The sequence below is a fragment of the Vigna unguiculata genome, chromosome 5 (genome assembly GCF_004118075.2).
Source record: "Vigna unguiculata cultivar IT97K-499-35 chromosome 5, ASM411807v1, whole genome shotgun sequence".
Taxonomy (NCBI): domain Eukaryota; kingdom Viridiplantae; phylum Streptophyta; class Magnoliopsida; order Fabales; family Fabaceae; genus Vigna; species Vigna unguiculata.
In genome coordinates, this window is record NC_040283.1 from 15,192,281 (window position 1) to 15,212,157 (window position 19,877).

Here is a 19,877-nt window from a genome sequence, read left to right on the forward strand (position 1 = left end):
GAAATCATCAATAAATGTTAAAAAGTACCTCTTACCACTGAAAGATACAGGAGTAATTGGTCCACAAACATCTGTATGCACCAGACCGAGTTGTTCCTTCACCTGATACTCAACTGTCTTTGGAAACGAGGCTCTCTGGTGCTTGTCGAGTACACAATCTTCACAGAAATTCTTTTTAAATTCTATGTTTGGCAATCCACGCACCATTTCTTCTTGTACTAGCTCAGTCAACCCTCCAAAGTGCAAATGGCTGAATCGAAAATGCCACTTCATTGCTTCATCCTTGACGTCGAGTTTTAAACACCTCAGCTCTAGTTTATACATTCTGTTTTGTTTCATTTCTACTCGGGTAATAAGGTGTCTGAGTTTATCCCTCAACTCCAGCACTCGATCTTTCATGATGACTGAGTACCCCTTTTCCATTAACTGCCACATACTCAATATGTTGGTTTTGAGGTCGGGTACATAGTACACATCCCGAATTGTCCCAATTCGTCCATTCTTTTGAGAAAAACATATCGTACCTCGTCCTTTTACCATCACCTTGGAAGCGTCTCCAAATGACACATGTCCAGCTTCAATTTTGGAGAGCTCATCAAACATATTTTCATCTTCGCACATATGGTTACTAGCTCCAATGTCTAGATACCAGATCGAGTTGTTTTGGACTCGCAAACCAAACTCAGTGTTTGTGCTAGAGTTCGGACCAAGCTCGATATCCGAGCTCCTTGTCAACAACATCTCATCCTCATCAGTTTCCTCCCTTGCCAAATTCTTCATATCATGTGCCGAGCTCGCTTCGCTACTAGCCATCAACAATATTCCAGCTTGTTCTTCAACCTCTTTTGTAAGAAGATTGGTTGATTCATTTCTCCTATTTTGGGACCGACAATCCTTTGCAAAATGACCGGTCTTACCACAGTTATAACACTTGATCGATCTACACTCATTTGCATAGTTACCGGACTTGCCGCACTTGTAGCACTCACCATTGTTTCCTGACCGACCTCCTCAGCCTCCACCTCGACCTCGGCCTCGCCAATTTTGCAGGCTGGGAGCGCCATCTTCGTAATCATCTCGACCTTGACCACTACGTCCTCGACCTCTGCCTCCAGGACCTCGGTTTTGACTCCCATGATCTCTTCCTCCTCTGCCCCGAGTGTTCTGAGTTCCAAACGCCTTTTTCTCCTTGAAATTTGTCCTTGCTTGGAGAGCTTGGCCAAGGTAGTCCTCCTTCGTCTTTCTTCTTCTTTGTTCATAGGCTTCTAGAGACCCAATAAGTTCCTCCACCGTGAGCTTTGAGAGTTCTTTGGATTCCTCTATAGCACACACAATGTTGTCGAAGTCAATTGTCATTGACCTCAAAATTTTCTCCACAACTCAGTTTGCAGGCAACGACTCCCCATTTTTGCCAAGTTGGTTTGCCACAGTCTCCACCCGAGATATGAACTCGGTTACCCCTTCATTCTCCTTCATCAGCAACCTCTCAAACTCTCCTCTAAGAGCTTGAAGACGAACCTGTTTCACACGGTCATCTCCCTTATATGTTTTCTCCAAGATCTCCCACGCCTCTTTTGAAGTCGTAGTGTTTGCTAACTTCTCAAGGCCTGCATCGTCCACAGCTCGGTACAATGCATACATAGCTTTCCTATCTTTGACTCATGTTTTTTTCAACGCAGCAATCTGGGCAACTGTCTGTTTATCAAAATCCTCCGGCTCTTCGAAGCCACCTTGAACTACATCCCACACGTCTTGGGATCCGAGGTAGGCCTTCATCTGCATGCTCCACTTATCGTAGTCGGATTTTTGTGTCAGCTGGGGTAAGGACATATTGTTGGCCATCACTCACACTTTTTCCACTCTCAGACACTCAAGCTAACTGGCTCTGATACCACTTTGTTAGCAAAGACACTCTATCTCTGAAAATATGATTTATTTTACTTGTGTATTTCATATAAGCAAGACACTACAATTTATAGGACTTACATTTGGCTTTTCATCTACAAGCCATAATGTCTCCAATTATTATAAAAACATAACACTAATCACCATTAACATCCAAAACATAACACATAAAACTTTTGACCTTTCCTCTCCTAAAACATCACAAATGTAACCACTCATAAAGTCTGCTCAATAACTCCTAATTTAAGTTTATCCTAACAGAAACTACTAAAACCAAGTAACAGACTCTGAAATAATTCAAAAGGATAACAATAGTAGCAGCATTCATATGCACAACAGCTAGCAAAAAGTCAACTTCTGCTTTGAAACTGCAAGTCATGATATTTAGAAGGCATTTACAAAATTCAACATCAAAGGTTTGAGGATGCTAGTGTCTCTATACTATATATATAAGCTTATAGAAGGCACGCAATAGAAGCCATTTAGAAGAAGGCATGAAGATAGGAATTTGATTTCATTTGTTGGTGATCAATGAATGCATATGTAAACAAAGGTGTGATACATATAAGCTTAAAAAAACTGATAGACATTTGTACATTCGTGGTCAAATGAAAATTTTCTTTTCCTATACTATTTTTAATTAGCCAAACTTCTATACTGAAAAGTTCTCTCTAAGTAGCTCTAGCAATGCATACCTTTGGACAAAAAAGCAGGTATACCTACAATATTACAATTTTCAGCTCTGTTTTTAGTACTAACATAATCACCATTTTTCCTCTGTACAACTTTCTGGGAGCTCTTGGTTTTCTATCTGCCATGTATGTCCGAAATACTGATAGAGTTGAGGGAGTTCAAGTCATATCCTCTTACATAGGAAAGTGAACTTAACATATTTTCCCTCAGGATGAATGCAGGTTTCCTTGGAGGAGGAAGATCCGGAATCTCACTGTTTAGCATAGAAATTACAGTAGCCATATTTGGCCTATCTGCTGCATATTCTTGGACACATAGAAGTCCTATATGTATGCACCTATAAAAATATTTATGAAGCTTAGGATCATATATTCCTTGATTTATTAGTGAGGGAACGTTGTCTTCTGTCCACTGTATCCAGGCCTGCAACGAAATTTAAAACATTTGAAAGTTTTATCAGAAGAAGGATACAGAACTCCTATGGTGAACTTCAAAAGAATTTTGCTGACTTACAAATCCTAAAAGGGTAAGATAATTTTCTTCATCATAAAAGCTTGAATTTCGTCTTCCACTAACAATCTCAAGTACCAAAACCCCAAAACTGAACACATCTGATTTTTCAGAGAACAGTCCTTGCATTGCATACTCAGGAGACATATAGCCACTGCATTGAAATGTACCACAATTAATGCAATTCTAAGTGTACGAATATAATCATGAAGAAAGAGGCGTGCTTACTATGTTCCCACGATTCTCTTAGTGTTTGCCTCATCCTCATTCCCACCAAAGATTCTAGCCATACCAAAGTCAGATATCTTTGGATTTAGCTCCACATCCAACAAGATATTACTTGCCTTCAAGTCCCTGTGGATGATTTTTAGCCTGGAGTCTCTGTGAAGATAAAGCATTCCTCGAGCAACTCCTTCTATTATGCTAAAGCGTTTTCTCCAATGAAGAACCTTATCTTTTGATGGATCTAGAGAATTAAATTGAAGAATTGTATGAATTTCTAACAATTGTTGATGGATGCTAGCTAAGGGTATCAAAGAACTAACCAAAGATATATTTGTCCAAACTGTTATTTGGCATGTACTCATAAATCAGCATTTTTTCCTCCCCTTCAATACAACAACCAAGAAGTCTCACAAGATTGCGGTGTTGAAGCTTGGAAATGACTACAACTTCATTCATGAACTCTTCTAAACCTTGTCCAGAGGCTCTAGAAAGTCTTTTAACTGCAATTTCCCTGCCATCGTTCAATTGCCCCTAATGCATAATAATGAGAAAAATGAAACAATTGACAATTTTTTCAGATATATGAGGAAGCCAAATGTTAAGTACCTTGTAGACCGGACCAAAACCACCCTCTCCTAGTTTGTTCGATGCGTGAAATTTGTTTGTGGCGGTTACCAGATTTTCAAATCTAATTGTTAAAAGCTCCTGGAGTTTGACTTGTGAGAGATCACCAAATGCATTGTCATTTATATATTCTTGAGGTGCTCCACCTCCATTAAACTGAAGGAATCTTTTGATGATCTCTACTGATTTATTACAGTGGCACAAATTAGCAACAACATACACAGATATAAGTTAGCAATGATCTAAAATTGTTAATCAAAAAAGAAAAAAAATTGTGAACTCAATTGAGTAATTTAGACGCATAATGATGATAAATTACCGTGGCCAGTAGAAATCCTTTTCCACATGATGTATGCACAAATGAGAATTAAGGTAGTTCCTACTGTCCCTGTAACAATAATGATGATTGTCCTGTTTCTCTCTTTCTCTGCTGCATTTGGGAAAAATGAAAATCGGAAATTTAGTCCTGTCGCTGTAGAAAGGTTTTCAGATCAAGAAAGTTAATACAGATTATTGTGCAGATAACAGCTGGCATTATAGAATGTATACCAAGTTCTGTGTAGGCTACTCGTACATGTAGATCAAGTCCTCCGTTTGAGAATTGTGTTATGTCAATTAGATTCTCAGTCCAAGACATACAACCAATATCAGCATCATATGAGTATGCAATGCATGAACAATTTTCCAAACATCGGCTTCTGCACATGTCTGGTTGAAGTCTGAGGGATGACCCATCTGCAAAATCTGGAACTTTGACCATTTTCATTTCCAAAAATCCATCTTCTGTATGATCTGCACTTTTGTTTTGGTTGCTGTCTCTTTCACACTGCAGAGGTGTTCTCCTGAAACATCCACTAGTCCAGTTTTTTCTATTCCATTCCTCTTTGTTTCTTGGCTCAAACCCTTTCAAACAGCTGCATGTAGGTGAGCTTTCAGAATTACAAACTGCAAAAGGTCCACACACACCATAAACATCACACTCAAATTGATGACTATTCCATGTGACTACCCATTCTTTCCTCTCCCCATCCCACCATCTCTCTTCATAATTGCCCGCTGAATTCACAATATAGATTGTGAAGCCAATCTCTTGTACTCCCTTGTAATGGAATTCAACATTTCCTTCCCCGTCATCTCCAACATGTCCCCCTTCCAGATAATACGTTTTCATATAGGGCATCCCAGTAAAGATCTTTTTATTCCATTGACCCGTGCGCCAGAAGGGACGAGTTTCATTCCACATGAACACTTCAGGTATACTAAGACGTTCAACACTTATAGAAAAGCTACCAGTGGATGGATCAGAAGGGCTTCTCCATGATGTTAGTTTTACTTTTTCACCAGTTACTTTGTTAGTTGAAATCTTCATATTGGTTAACAAAGCATTTGAGGGATGCTGGAAACTCTCCCATATAATTGTTCCTGATGAGTTCTCCCGAAGCACAAGGTTCCCAGAATCCAAGAGTTTAGAAGTAGTGTTGGATCCAACGTTTGACACATTTGTTGACCAAATTACATGATTCTGACCATTCAACACCTCAAGGTCGCCATCTTTAGATATGGTAACAACTCCAGAAGAATCATTCAGTGGTTTGTTTCTGTTAGCCACCCATACGACAGTGAATTTGGGTTGCCACCAAATTCCCACATAACGTTTTGTGGAGTTATGAGGGGTGAAGAATCCCAAGGTGTAGTTGCCACCAGAGGAGGTTATAGTTTCATTGTCCTTGATGAACTGAGATGATGTGATGGTGTCTGTGGCACAAACAATATCTGAAAAAAGAAAACATGTTATGATGAAAGCGAAGAACATGTTTTTGTAGTTGGTGTAATCCATTACAGATAGTGATTATTTCTTGTCCATAAGGTGAATTTTAAGGCATTTGTAAGTGACCTTTCTCTACTTCATTCTTAACTGTCATTTCTTATCATAAAAATCAACACGGTTTGGTGCTACTTTTTGGAGCACTGATTAATCAACAGTCTTGTACGTGTTTTTATTTCTTTCACACATTATGATATTTTTTCTGCATTTCTGGGAAGTTGTCAAATAGCACTTTCGTAATTATTTCTCTTAAGTTGTTTCTGTGGCACTTGCGTGGGCCAGCTTTCTAATTTGTCTTCAAACAAATCAGAGATTAAAAACAAAGGGAACGTCTTCATTGCAAATTCTTAGTATTCTGGTATTGTGACCGTTGGGAAGAAAATAAGGCTATAATAGTAATAACATGTTTAAATGGTTAAGGAAATGACTTTATTTTTATTTTTTTAAATTGTTGAAAATTTGATGGTAATGTCAATGGTGTAATGAATATGATTTAAATATTCTACAGTAAACAGTACACTTTATTATACATTCTTTCTCTTTAAGATGTCTCATATCTCATATATGTCAATTTAAATACATTTCAATTATATTTGACAAAATATAATGTCAAACTGCATAAATATTAATATTAAATGAAAATCTTTCTTATGAAGTTAAGACATTTTATTTACTCTGTTCTTTATTGAAATTAAAATCATATCACATTAATATAATTAAATTTGTACAAGGAAAATTGTTAGGTATGGAGCTCCCTTTAAGTTTTGAAGCTCACTTAATGTTTCACTTAATTTGGTGAAGAAAGTACGGAAAAGCATGAGAAAGACACATAAAGGAGAGTCGTATTCATTTATGTTGTGTTCACTAGCACCGATTTTATCTCCAAAGAAAATTGCGCTTTTAAATTTCTAAAAATTACGCTTTTAAAATTATGCTGGCTTTTAAAATTATGCTTACAATAATAATTAATACTCAAATTTCTAAATTGTTTACAAAAAAAATTTACAATATGCAAATATATTGTATTTTAATTATGTTTTTAAATAAAATAATTACTTTTTTCAATTTATTTATTTAAATATTTTTTATAAAATAAATCTAACTCATTTAAATACAATTTTAGATTACTTTCAACATCAAGGATAATTTGGTAATCTTTTTTATTCTTTCACATAAACTTAATCTTTAATATATTACATCAATCAAATCACTCACAAACTTCACCTTTAGATCCACTCACTTTCACTTCCAAATCCCATAAAAATAACAACACAAACTTCACTATCTAATCACTTCCAATCCATAATCTCCCTCTCTCCCAAGTCAATCTTCACAAGTGAATACACCATTAGAGAACACTAACACATTGAGAGAGAAGAAGATAGAAAACTATTAAAAATTTTTCACAAAGGTACGACTGTAAAATCAATACTACATATTCGTTCATCATGTTCTTCATTTTGACTGTTCTAATTGTTGATACGAAGTCTAAGTTGGGGGAAATTCAGTTCGCACTACAGTTGTGTATTTAGGTTTTCTTTATTTTCCTTGTTTTCTATTTGTAAACTTTGTTGCTTTGTTATTTTGCTGGGTGTTAGCACTATTTTGTGTAGTTAATTAAGACTCTTTTGTACTCTTTGTTGATCATAATGGAACTATTTATTTGATTTGGACAACTCGTGATTTTACCCTTACTACGAAGGGTTATGTTAAAAATCTTGGTGTCTTTATTGTGATTTTTGTGATTTATTGTTTTTGTTCATTGGTAGTTGTTCCTCATAGATTCTTGCAAGTTAGGAGAAATTATATTCGTTGCATTCCTTGGTATTTTAGTTGTGTTATTGTTTTCCCCATCAAAGTGACATCAGAGCTTTTGGTTTATAGTTATATTTATTTGCTTAAGTGATGGAGACAAATACAAAGATGGTTATCTTAAATGGTAAAAATTATTATTTGTTGAAGGACAAGATGAAATACTTGTTGTTTGTGAAGATATTGCATCTTTCGGTCTTTGCTACACAAAAGTTGGATTTTATGTCTCATGAAGAATGAGCTTTAAGCACCAAAATGTTGTGGTTTTATTCGACAATATGTAAAAGAAAATGTTTATAATCACATTGCAAACGTGATACATTCTAGAACTTTGTAGGAGAAAATTGAGTCATTGTATGCTTCTAAGTAGGCAAATAATAAACTATATTTGTTGAATTGCTTAATAAATTTGAGGTACAAAGAGAATTCTTCCATTTTAGATCATTTGAATGAGTTTCAAGGACTCTTAGATCAATTGTTAAAAATGGATTTGATAATGAAGTTTTGAGACTTTGGCTACTAAATACTCTATCGAAGTTCTAAAAAATATTCTGGGTTTTAATTACAAACTCAACCTCGAATGACATTATTTTTTTCCAAATCAAAAGAACGATGCTCTTATTGAAGAGATAAAAACTAGAAAGAAAACTAAATATTATAAGGATTGGAACCACAAAGTTGCACGTCAAATGTCCGAGATACAGAAAAAAAGAAGAATCTACCGGTGAAGGAAGGAAAACAATAGAGATACTAAAGAGAATTTTTCTTTCATATTAATGACTTTTCTTAATTAAGGTTCGTCAAATCAAATTTTAAGAAACTGCACCCTTAATTTAGAAACTAATAACATTAGAGGTTTAAAATAAGAAGTCAATGGAAATAAATACCACATTGAAATTAATTAAATAAAAATATAGAACAACATAACTAGATAGAAAAATGCCAAATAAACAACCACCTAATAAACCACTTCAATATTCCGGTCTCTATACTCAGAATTGCAGGCAGAAGACAAAGTTTCCTTCGAGTGTTTGGAATGAAATTAATACCAAATTAAAGAAATCAAAGAAACTTGTTTTCATCTTTACACTAGGTTTTTCCAAATCATAAAGAATATTTAACTACAACAAAGTGATTTTGATAAAAGGGACAACAATCAATTTTGCTATACATTCTCGAACTTTATAAATCTAAAAGTATAAATTGGATAAGATAAAAATAGAAATTTGAGGAACATAAAAAAAGAAAAATCATAAAATCATTATTTTAAAATTTTGAATTCAAAATTGTGTCAATATATGTTTATTAATTCGGATTAGATTTATATATAATTTCTCTTTGATAAATTCTTCATAAAAAAACTCATCACATTAATCTCAATACCTCGTCCCACCATTTATTTCGGAGCTAAACTTAATAATATCACATGAACCCAACATCTAAGTGGGTCAGTTATATATATATATATATATATATATATATATATATATATATATATATATATATATATATATATATATATATATATATATATATATATATATATATAAAGTAATTACTGATATAAAATATAAGTATACTAACGTGTTGTAACCCACATCTAAGTAGACCAGTTAGAAGGATCCATTGGTGGACTCAGGTAATTATTGAGAAGTATATAATATCAATTTTCAAGTGCATAAGTATGTTAATTATGTTTTTTTATCCTTATACTTTGAACCGAAATTGAAACTTGCTCTATTAAAAATTTGGATACATTTCAGTTTCGATACTTTAAAAACGAATGATATAACCATTCTAATCTAATTAAATTAAATTAGTGGCTTAATTACTGTTTTAGTCCTCTAATTTGTTAGCAAATTTCAAAATGGTCCTTCTATTATTCAAAGTCTCAATTTAGTCCTCAAGTTTTCAAAAGTGACTCAATTTAGTCTTCAAAGTTAATACCGCGTCAAAATGAATAACAGAACAGTGACATGGTTGTTTTACTCTGTCTCACTTCGAATTACGTGGCCCGTTACACTGTGCTTATGTGGAAGGTGAATTGGGTTGAATGTAATTAGGGTTACTAATATTGGAATTGGGATTAGGGGTGAAAAAGATTTGTCGAGGCATTGTGTTGGTGTGAGGAATTGGGATCAACATCAATTTCGTTCTTGGGGTTATCATCTGTAATCGAAATCGAGGCATTGCGTTGGTGTGAGGAATTGGGATCAACATCAATTTCGTTCTTGGGGTTATCATCTGTAATCGAAATCGTGGAGCATATTCCAGATGAGTTGTGCTTCGAATTTTATGGCTTGTGTTTTAGGGTTTTGTGGATTTTGGGTTTTGGGTACAACAACCTCTCCACATTAACAAATGGGAGACACACCCAACCCTTCCACCCACCACCAAGAGAAGACACACCACGAATTTCATTGTGTGAACAAATGCAAGATTTACAGGAGTTGGCTTCGGACATGTCTCTCAACAACAAAATCTGGGGCCAAAACAATTAGAAGAATGTTGTGCAGCAACGTAGCGGAGGAGAAGAATGAATTTAGGATGTTGGGAAAAATTTAGGGTTTCATGATTCCTATTTCTAAACAAAGTTGAACCTTTTCAACATATGACACTATCAGTACAATTGTGCCACCTCACTACTGTTTGAACGACGTTTGTTTAAATTAAATGGAGAGGACTAAATTGAGTCACTTTTCAAAAGTTGAGGACTAAATTGAGACTCCGAATAATAGTAGGACCATTTTGAAATTTGCTAACAAATTAGAGGACTAAAACAGTAATTAAGCCTAAATTATTTTGATGTGTCAAACGTGTGTTTTTTACATATTAAAACAAAAACGTGTCAAATGATAAAAATAACTCATATTTTAACATAAAATGTATTTGACATATAAAAAAAATTAAATTTAACATAATTGAATTAAAAATACTATATTTATTTATTTTTAAAATTTGAAAACCAAAACATATGAAAATTTAAAAAATAAATGAATTACAATTTTACCTCAAAGTCTATTTTACCTCAAAGTCACGACTAAAAACGTATTTAATTCATTATTTTTTAATATGAAATAAAGAGTTGTTCATAATCTATTACGCTTCATATTTGAAGCTATCTTGTCATTGTTCTATTGTAAATTGTTTAGGATTATCTTTGTGATACTCTTGAACTACTTTTTAAGCTGAAGAAAAAAAACACAATTTAGAAAAATAAATTTTCTAGTAACTTGCACTGTAATAGTTCATTAAAAAGAAATCAGTTTGTGAACGGAGAATACTCTCCATGCGACACTTTTATACCTGGGACTACAATTGTAATTCTTTTCAAGTTATCTCTGAATAGATATGCAATATTGACTATTTATATTAACACGCTCAACAAACAAAAAGGAATATCTCCGGCAAAGAAGTATCAATATAGTTTCAGCTATAAAAGCCTAAAGTTTGACAAAGTTATTTAAGCATTTAATTTAATTTTTTTGTTATTTCTCTTTTCTTGTTTTTCTGTATTTTCGTCTTTCAACCCCGGGTCAAATAGATTACTCATCTACAGCAACCATTTAAGATACTTTAATATGAATAAATGAGGAAAAATCTGTTAGCAGCCTTTCATTCTAAACACGTTTCTGTATCCATCTAGAGAATTGGTTGAAAAATAGTTACTGAAAGATTAATATTAGTTTGACAAGTGTCAATTAACTTTCGTGGAAGGATACTTAGTTTAACAGGGAAGAGTCAAACGTTAAAAGGAGGACTGAGTTCATATAATGTGCAGCTCTTATTCTGTAATCGGAATAATGGGTTTCAACAGCCATGCAAACTTGTTCTTTGTTTTGTTCATGCTGTGTTTTTATGTGTTGGACGTTTGTATTGCCATAGACAGCATCACATCATCACAATCCATCAAGGACCCAGAAACTCTAATCTCCCAAGATGGTAACTTCACTTTGGGGTTCTTCATTCCTCCAAACTCCACAAACACTTACGTTGGAATTTGGTGGAAGTCTCAATCCACAGTCGTATGGGTTGCTAACAGAAATCAACCACTCAATGATTCTTCAGGAGTTGTTACCTTTTCTGAAGATGGCAATCTTGTGGTGCTGAATGGACAGAATCAAGTTCTTTGGTCGTCAACATTTGAGTCAAACACATCAACCACCAATACAAGTGCACATATTTCAGACGAGGGGAAGCTAGAACTCACAGAAACCACAACGGGGAACAGCTTATGGGATAGTTTTCAACAACCTTCAGATACATTACTGCCCCAAATGAAAATTTCAAGCAATAGAACAGGTAGGGGAGTAAGACTTACATCATGGAAGAACCCTTCTAATCCCTCTGTTGGGAACTTCTCTTTAGGTGTTGTTGAAAGCGGAAAAATCGTTCAAGTCTTCATCTGGAATGAAACTCGACCATACTGGCGCACTGGGCCCTGGAGTGGTGGGATCTTTACAGGGGTAGAGCAGATGGCTAGTGCATATCTAAATAGTTTTACGGTTGTAGATGGTGAAGTCTCTTATAACCCAAGTGCATCTGAATTCGGAATCTACATTCTGAATTCTCAAGGTCAGTTTGAAGAAAAAAGTTGGGATGATGAGAAGAAAGAACTAGAAGTTTCGTGGACGAGTAAACAATCGGATTGTGATGTTTATGGTGTATGCGGGTCGTTCGCAATCTGCGATGCACAGAGTCAAGGAACAAATGGCTCACCAATATGCAGCTGTTTGAAAGGGTTTGAGCCAAACAACAAAGAGGAATGGGATGCACAAAACTGGACTAGTGGATGTTTCAGGAGTACACCCTTGCAGTGTGAAAGAGCCAAAGGTCAAAACACAACTATGGATACAAATGAAGATGAATTTTTGGAACTGCAAATGGTGAAAGTTCCAGATTTTTCTGAATGGTCTAGTGCTGAGCCAGAGACATGCAGAAACCAATGCTTGGAAAATTGCTCTTGTGTTGCGTATTCTCACGATGATGGGATTGGTTGTATGTCTTGGACTGACAATCTACTAGACATCCAACAACTCTCAAATCGAGGACTTCGTCTATATGTTCGTGTAGACTCTTCTGAACTTGAACACGGTATGCTACGTCTGCTTAAGCATTTTAAACATAGTTTCTTTTGTACGGAATTCCCTATATTTAAGCTTGATATTTTTCCTTAACAGATGAAGGGAAAAAGACAACAATTATCATTTCAGTAACAGTGATAATAGGAATTGTGATCATGGTCACTTGTGCATGTATAATGTGGAGGAGGACTTCCTGTCGGCCAAGTAAGACACCATCTTCAGAATTTAGCCTATAATTTAGTTTTGTTTCTATTCGTAAAGGAGCTAAGCTTACATTTTCTTTATCACTCTAGCTAAAACATGGTACTCCATCAAATCAGCTATGAAAAGGGGCAAGAAAGGTTTTTTATATTTCAAGAATGATGAACCATTCGAACAAACAGGCAACAAAGTATTTGAAGAACTGTCACGAGTTAAACTACAGGAGCTGCTCCTGTTTGATTTCGAAAAGCTTGCAACAGCCACGAACAACTTCCACCAGTCCAACCAGCTTGGGCAGGGTGGTTTTGGTCCTGTGTACAAGGTACCTTTAAACAAAGTTATCATATTTGAATCCATTAGTTGTTTTAAGTTGTGCTCATTGATTTTTTTTTTCTTCAGGGGAAACTGCAAGATGGACAAGAAATAGCAGTTAAAAGACTTTCTAGAGCATCTGGACAAGGTCAAGAAGAATTCATGAATGAAGTAGTGGTCATTTCCAAGCTTCAACACCGTAATCTTGTAAGACTTTTTGGCTGCTGCATTGAAGGTGACGAAAAGATGTTGATCTATGAATACTTGCCAAATAAAAGCTTGGATGTGTTAATCTTTGGTTAGTATTTTTCTAATAACTAATTCCATACTAATTGTTTCTGTTTACTTAGGACACAATTGTTTAAGATATAAACATTCATTTCATAACTAGGGAGTTTTCTTTGCAAGCATGCTAATCCAGGGCCTTTAAAAGACTCAGCTTCATTACTTCCATTTCTAAGATTGTGTTCTTAACAGTATAATTCTACCATAATCTTTTAGATCCATCAAAAAGTAAACTCGTAGATTGGAGGAAGCGGTGCAGCATAATAGAAGGAATAGCTCGAGGATTGCTATATCTTCACAGGGACTCCAGACTAAGAATCATACACAGAGATTTGAAGACAAGTAATATCTTGTTAGATGAAGACCTAAATCCAAAAATATCAGACTTTGGTATGGCTAGAATCTTTGGAGGAACAGAAGATCACGCTAATACTAATAGGATTGTTGGGACATAGTAAGTATATTTTCTTTATCCATTATTTGAAGAAAATTATTGGAGAATCACGGTTGACATTTTAATGCAGTGGCTACATGTCCCCTGAATATGCAATGCAAGGACTGTTTTCAGAGAAATCGGATGTGTTTAGCTTTGGTGTTTTGCTGCTAGAGATTGTTAGTGGAAGAAGAAACTCAAGCTTTTATGATGATGAGCATTCTCTTACCCTTTTAGGATTTGTAAGTCAACAATTTCTAACTCAATTATAGGAATCTTTGCGAAAAGCTAATTGTTTTTGTTTTCATTTCAGACCTGGGCACAGTGGAAAGAAGGCAATATATTATCTTTAATAGATTCAGAAATATATGATCCTAATGATGATGAAGATATGTTAAGGGTCACTCACATAGGACTTTTATGTGTACAAGAAGTTGCTTCAGACAGACCCACAATGGCAACAGTAGTTTCTATGCTTAACAGTGATGTTGTGTTTCTTCCTCCTCCAAGTCAACCTGCATTCATCCGGGTGCAAAATGTGGTTAATTCAGAGCCGTCTGAAGAAAATCAAAGAGTTTGTTCCATGAATATTATTAGTATTACCGAAATCCGTGGTAGGTAGCAAAAGAAGACTATGAAAGATAACTCTTGAAATTGATTACGTGACAGAGAAGATTATGTGACTATGCAGATAAGTAGTACGTCAGCCATGCAGAGATTAACAAGGATTGTATAATGTTGGGTTACATTATAATTTATTTGCCATTATTTGGATAAGTTTTTAATAAATTGTTTGACACCATAGTCTCTCAATTGGATCTACCAACACATAATGTTCTTAGATGTTTTCTTGGAGGATTAAAGCATGACATTCAAGTGTTAGTGAGAAAGTTCCAACCTACTACTACAATGATGGCATTTTGACTTCCCAAATCAAAATGGTGGTCCAGCTAAGCCTAATCCTTTTAAGGTATCTCATACCTTCATCATCCAATTATCATATTTCCATTATGAAATCAATAATGGATTTCACAAAGAGGAAGGTGAAGGAAAATTAACACCTACTTATATTAATGAAAGAAGGGGACTTATGTTATTTTGTGATTGCACTTATGATCATAGGTTAACTCATAAGAAAATTCAGTTACAGAAGATGATGAGGAGGGTGAAGAGACTTTACAACCAGAGACATTAACTACTAGTGATCACAAGCTTAAGAATCATGAGAGTCGTTGGTAGCTACAAAGTGAAAAATTTTGCGTATACTTATTGGCAGAGGCAATACACATAATTTCTTAGGTATTCAAGTAGCTAAGAAATTAGGTTATAAAATGGAAGCTTTTGAATTCTTTACAAGTTAGTATGGCTAATGGATAAACTCTTAAGATTGAAACCAATGTAAGAAAATTTAATTGGACTCTACAACACAACAATTTTCAAGCGAATATACACATTGATTCCTTTGGGATATTGTGACATGTTAGGGATTAATATGGACTATAAACTGTGATAATGATTCAAATAACATGACATTAGATCTGAGAGATAAAGTGTCTTTCACGTTCAACTAATATAATCCTTAAACCAGTAACGGAGACTTAGAAGATAAAAACATCGAATAAGGGTAGGCAAAAAATCCAATTTTCATGATTCAATCCATTTTTTTCTGATCCAATCCATGTAATATCCATTTTATTAAAAATTCAATCCATTTAAAATCCATTTTATTGGATCCGGATATCAATCTGATCTACATCTTATATATTTTATGGACTGGATATCCATTCTCTAAATCTAGATTTTCAAAATGGATAATCCAAAATATCCAATCCAAATTTTCAATTTATATTTTTTGTTAGGTTAGGCTAAAGGTTGAGACGGACTAGCTCAAATTTAGTTGTATTTGACTGAGTTGGCATGACCCTATACAAAATTTGTCCGAATTTGGCCGAATTTAGTCAAGTCGGTCTCGATTGAAATTTGGTCCAGCCGGTCCTGGACAAAATTTAGAAGTATTCGATCGAGTTGACCCCGACCCAAATTTGACTGCATTGGGCTGAGTCGACCCAGACAAAATTTGACTGTATTCAGTCGAGACAACCACGACAAAAATTTGGTTGTATTCAACCTAGTTGGCTCCGGTCAAAATTTGGTCGAATTCAATCAAGTTGGCCTCGATTGCGATTTGGCCAAGTTGGCCTTGGCCCAAGTTTGGCCGTATTCGACTAAGACAACCTAGGATGAAATTTGGTCGTATTCAAATGAGTCAGTCACGATCGAAATTTGGTCGTATTCAAACGAGTCAACCACAACCAAAATTTAGCCGAATTCAGTCGAGTCAGTTTTGGTCAAAATTCGATCGTGTTGGCCTCGATCAAAATTTGGACGATTTAGTCCTGACTCGAAGTTGGTAGTATTCAGCAGAGTCGATCACGACCGAAATTTGGTCGTATTCAGACGAGTCGGTCCAGACCTAAATTTGGCTTAATTCAGTCGAGTTGGCCATGACCAAAATTTGGTTGAGTCGGTTCTAGCTCAAATTTAGCCGTATTCGATCGAGTAAGTCCCAAACGAAATTTGACTATATTCAATTGAGTCGGTCGTGATCGAAAATTGGTCATATTAAGCCGAGTTGGTCCCGGCCGACGAATTTAGTGGAGTCAACCCTGACCGAAATATGATTGATCAGACACTAGCCCAAATGTGGCCATATTTGGCCAAGTCGGCTTTGGCCAAAATTTGTTCGTATTAGGCAAAATCGACCCTGGCCAAAATTCGACCGAATCCAGTTAAGTCGATCTCGACTAAAATTTTGCCGAGTCGACCTTGACCCAAATTTGGTCACGTAGTCCCCGACTGAAATTCGTTCGAATTTGGTCGAGTTGACCCCGGCCAAAATTTGGCCGAATTCGACCAAGTCAAGCTCGACCAAAATTGGGATCGACCAAAATTTGGTCGGCCCCGACCAAAAGTCAGCCCCCATGTTGAAATTTGGTCTCGTTGGCCCCGACAAAAAATCTATCAAATTCTATGGTGTCGGCCCTATGGACGCAAGTTTTAGAAAATTCAATTTAAATTTATTTTATGAAAAATGGATTTTGAATTTTGAACTTGATCCAAATATTTGGATCTGAATTTAAACGTGATCCAAATATTTGGATCTAGATTTTAAAAGAATCCAATTTACTTTTTCTGAAAAAAATGGATTTGGATCAAAAATCTAATCTAATTATTTGGATCCAAAATGAATGTAGATTGGATCATTAAAAATTCAATCCATGATCACCTCTGTCGGAGATTTATCATGGATAAAATGATAAAATGACAAACAGACTGTGTAGTACGCATATCAACCCAAAAAGGTTATGGGATTGCTAGCATTCAAAAAATGTGCAACGAAATTATGCCCCACATCGATTGGGTACCTGTGCAGACCCAACATCTAGTACATAAATATGAAGAAACTGTGTCTCTGTAAACTTGTCTTAAACTAATGAGTAAGGAAAACAAAGCAAGCAGTGGGAGCTGCTTGCAGCACTCATTTTCACGTGCATGAATTTGTTGAGGGGTTATAGGCTGGCCTTGAGCTGATGCTGTTTATTTATGCAGAACTCTCAAAGGTGGGCCTCCCAATTTCAAAATCCCTAGAATAATACCAATTAAAAATGTTATAACATTATTGTGATTATGTGAATTTAATAAATTTCTAGTTATCAATTCTTAATTGTGATAAGTCTAGGAAGCTAAAAGGAATGAGAAAATGAAGGAAAGGGAGGAATGAGAAGATGACGGAAGGGGACAACAAATATGAAGAAATAGGAGGAATTATTTGAATAAAATAAATACATTTCTCTAAGATGACCCAATTCACAAATGATGAAGAAATAGGAGGAATTATTTGAATAAAATAAAGGTATAATTATTCGCAACGTACCCATTTTCGTTCCAATGTGTCCAAATGGTACCCGCTTTTAACTTTGCATCTATTTAGTACCCAAATTAGTTAATTTGCATCAATGTGGTCCATCCCGTTAAATTTTCAAAAACGCCGTTAACAGAACAATGATCTGGCATTGTAGAACGGATACGTGTCAATGAGAATAATTGTACAGTGGCAATGGGTGGGTAACGTGTCATGCCCTATTTCAATTGATTTTCCACACTGAAAAAACCCTAATTTCCCATTCCCATGTTCATCGTCTTCTTCGTTGTTCGATTGGTGCAGTGACCGTGAAGCTTATTTGCTACAATGGTCAAGTCGCTGGCGAATAGGGAAATGTTGCGTGGTTTTAGTCATCCATGGTCGTCTTGTTCGTGTGGGTCACATAATCACAATGTTTCTTCTCCTGGTACTATATCTGGGTCAGTGAGTGGAACACCACATTGCCATTGTAGGGAGATTGCAGTGTTAAGAGTTGCAAGAATAGCGAAGAATTGTGGGAAACAATTTTGGGGGTGCCCTCACTACAAGGTTTGATATGTGACTTTTATTTTCGTTTGGTTTGAGTTTTGTTGTGGAAAATCATGTTTGCTTTGTTTTTTGTTAATAGCGGAGTGTTGGTGAAGATTTCAAAGCCTGCAACTACTTCAAAGAATACGTCAACTAGAGAAAGATTTGATTGATTCCGAGAAGTGGCTGATGTACTTGTTTAGGATAATAGGGTTGTTGGGTTTAATTGTGATCCTTCTTCTGTTTGTATTGTTAAAAAAATAGGATGGTTTAACTTTTTGGTTTGATGTTCTTGTTTTGTTAAATCCGTGAAGGTTTAACTGTTTCAATGGTTAAATATGGTTTGTATTTGGGTATGTACTTTATGTTCGATGAAGTTGTAATGAATGATTATTAAATGAATTGGAAGTGAAATTGTTGGTGATGAAAAGTGTGTTCAAATTGTGGTCATACCTTTTTAAAGTTAATCTCCTGTAAATAATTGGATGAATATACAAGCTGAACCATAACAGTAAAGATGGATGAAAATGCATTCATTAAACTAGAACTGAATATCATGTGCTGAGTACATAACCTGGGCATATCAAAATAATTTGTCTTTCAAAATAAGCCCAATATAAACCAACTAGTCAATTACAAATTACAGTTTAAAAAACAAAAAGAATGTCCAAATTCTTCAAGACAAAACATTCAGTTTCTTGATCATGGCTTCCATACTGGGCCCCTTTTAAAAGCCAATTTTGGTCTCTGATTTGTACGTGGAGGTGGTGCCTGAATTTGTTGTTGTGGTCTAGGAGGAGCTTGTGTTCGGGGCTGAATTGGAGTCTCATTTGGTGCTTCAGCTGTGGACTGACTTGGTTCTTGTGGTCCAGGAGGAGCTTCTGTTGGGGGCTGAATTGGAGTCTCATTTGGTGCTTCAGCTATGGACTGGATTGGGGGTTGCGTTCCAGGACTCTTAGTTAGTGGCTGTGATTGCTGAATTGGTTGTTCTGTTCCAGGTCCTTGTGTTGGTGGCTGTGATTGCTGACTGCTCCCAGTTGGTGGCTGAGTTTGGGGATTAGTTGGTGGTTGACCTCCATCCTCCTCACTTTGAACCTGTACACCCTCATCAACCTCTCCTCCATCATCCTCATTTTGAACCTGGACACCCTCCCTCACATCACCCTCTTCCACAACAGGATGATATTCTAACAGATTCACTACCTCAACTTCATCTACTTTGTGAACCACATACAGATGTACTTGACCATTAAGAGTGGCAATATTCACCATATGACATGCCCCTCGGTCATCAGACAACAACTCCAATCTACCCTCCAAAACAGATCCTCCACCCACTGCATACCACATCTCTTTCACATTTGCATAACCCATCTCCTTCAGAATACCCAAAATCTCGAAATAGCTCCATCTATCTGGGTCACATGCCAAAATACTTAATTGTCCAACATATTGCAGTGACCCATTGCTCTCAAACCTCCCACCATGATGAAAAACAACTTCAAAATGGTCGTCCAT

The 19,877-nt window shown here is 35.7% G+C and overlaps 2 protein-coding genes and 1 non-coding gene across 5 annotated transcripts; 2 read left to right on the forward strand and 1 right to left on the reverse strand.

Annotated features, from left to right (window-relative positions):
- Positions 1-2,400: 2,400 nt before the first annotated feature.
- Positions 2,401-5,828, reverse strand: LOC114184881 (G-type lectin S-receptor-like serine/threonine-protein kinase At1g11300). 3 transcript variants are annotated; one of them, XM_028072264.1, is made up of 7 exons: positions 4,507-5,828; positions 4,277-4,384; positions 3,940-4,139; positions 3,654-3,864; positions 3,337-3,574; positions 3,112-3,262; positions 2,401-3,021 (listed from the first exon to the last, which is right to left on the reverse strand). In XM_028072264.1, exons 1-7 carry the CDS (start codon positions 5,792-5,794, stop codon positions 2,713-2,715), a joined length of 2,505 nt encoding a protein of 834 aa, XP_027928065.1. In that variant the 5' UTR covers positions 5,795-5,828; the 3' UTR covers positions 2,401-2,712. The 3 variants fall into 3 exon arrangements, with proteins under 3 accessions (XP_027928065.1, XP_027928063.1, XP_027928062.1); XM_028072262.1 differs by having other exon boundaries at positions 3,940-4,136; positions 4,277-4,387; positions 4,507-5,827; XM_028072261.1 differs by having other exon boundaries at positions 4,277-4,387; positions 4,507-5,827.
- A 5,565-nt stretch (positions 5,829-11,393) lies between these two features.
- Positions 11,394-14,768, forward strand: LOC114185639 (G-type lectin S-receptor-like serine/threonine-protein kinase At1g11300). Its single transcript, XM_028073492.1, has 7 exons — positions 11,394-12,688; positions 12,775-12,882; positions 12,972-13,201; positions 13,279-13,489; positions 13,693-13,930; positions 14,001-14,151; positions 14,223-14,768. The coding sequence occupies exons 1-7, from the start codon at positions 11,398-11,400 to the stop codon at positions 14,529-14,531; spliced, it is 2,538 nt and encodes an 845-aa protein (XP_027929293.1). The 5' UTR covers positions 11,394-11,397; the 3' UTR covers positions 14,532-14,768.
- Positions 14,769-17,389: 2,621 nt separating this feature from the next.
- Positions 17,390-17,540, forward strand: LOC114186397. The gene has a single exon (XR_003605056.1). It is a non-coding gene; the product is annotated as a U12 minor spliceosomal RNA (small nuclear RNA).
- The last annotated feature ends 2,337 nt before the right edge of the window (positions 17,541-19,877 follow it).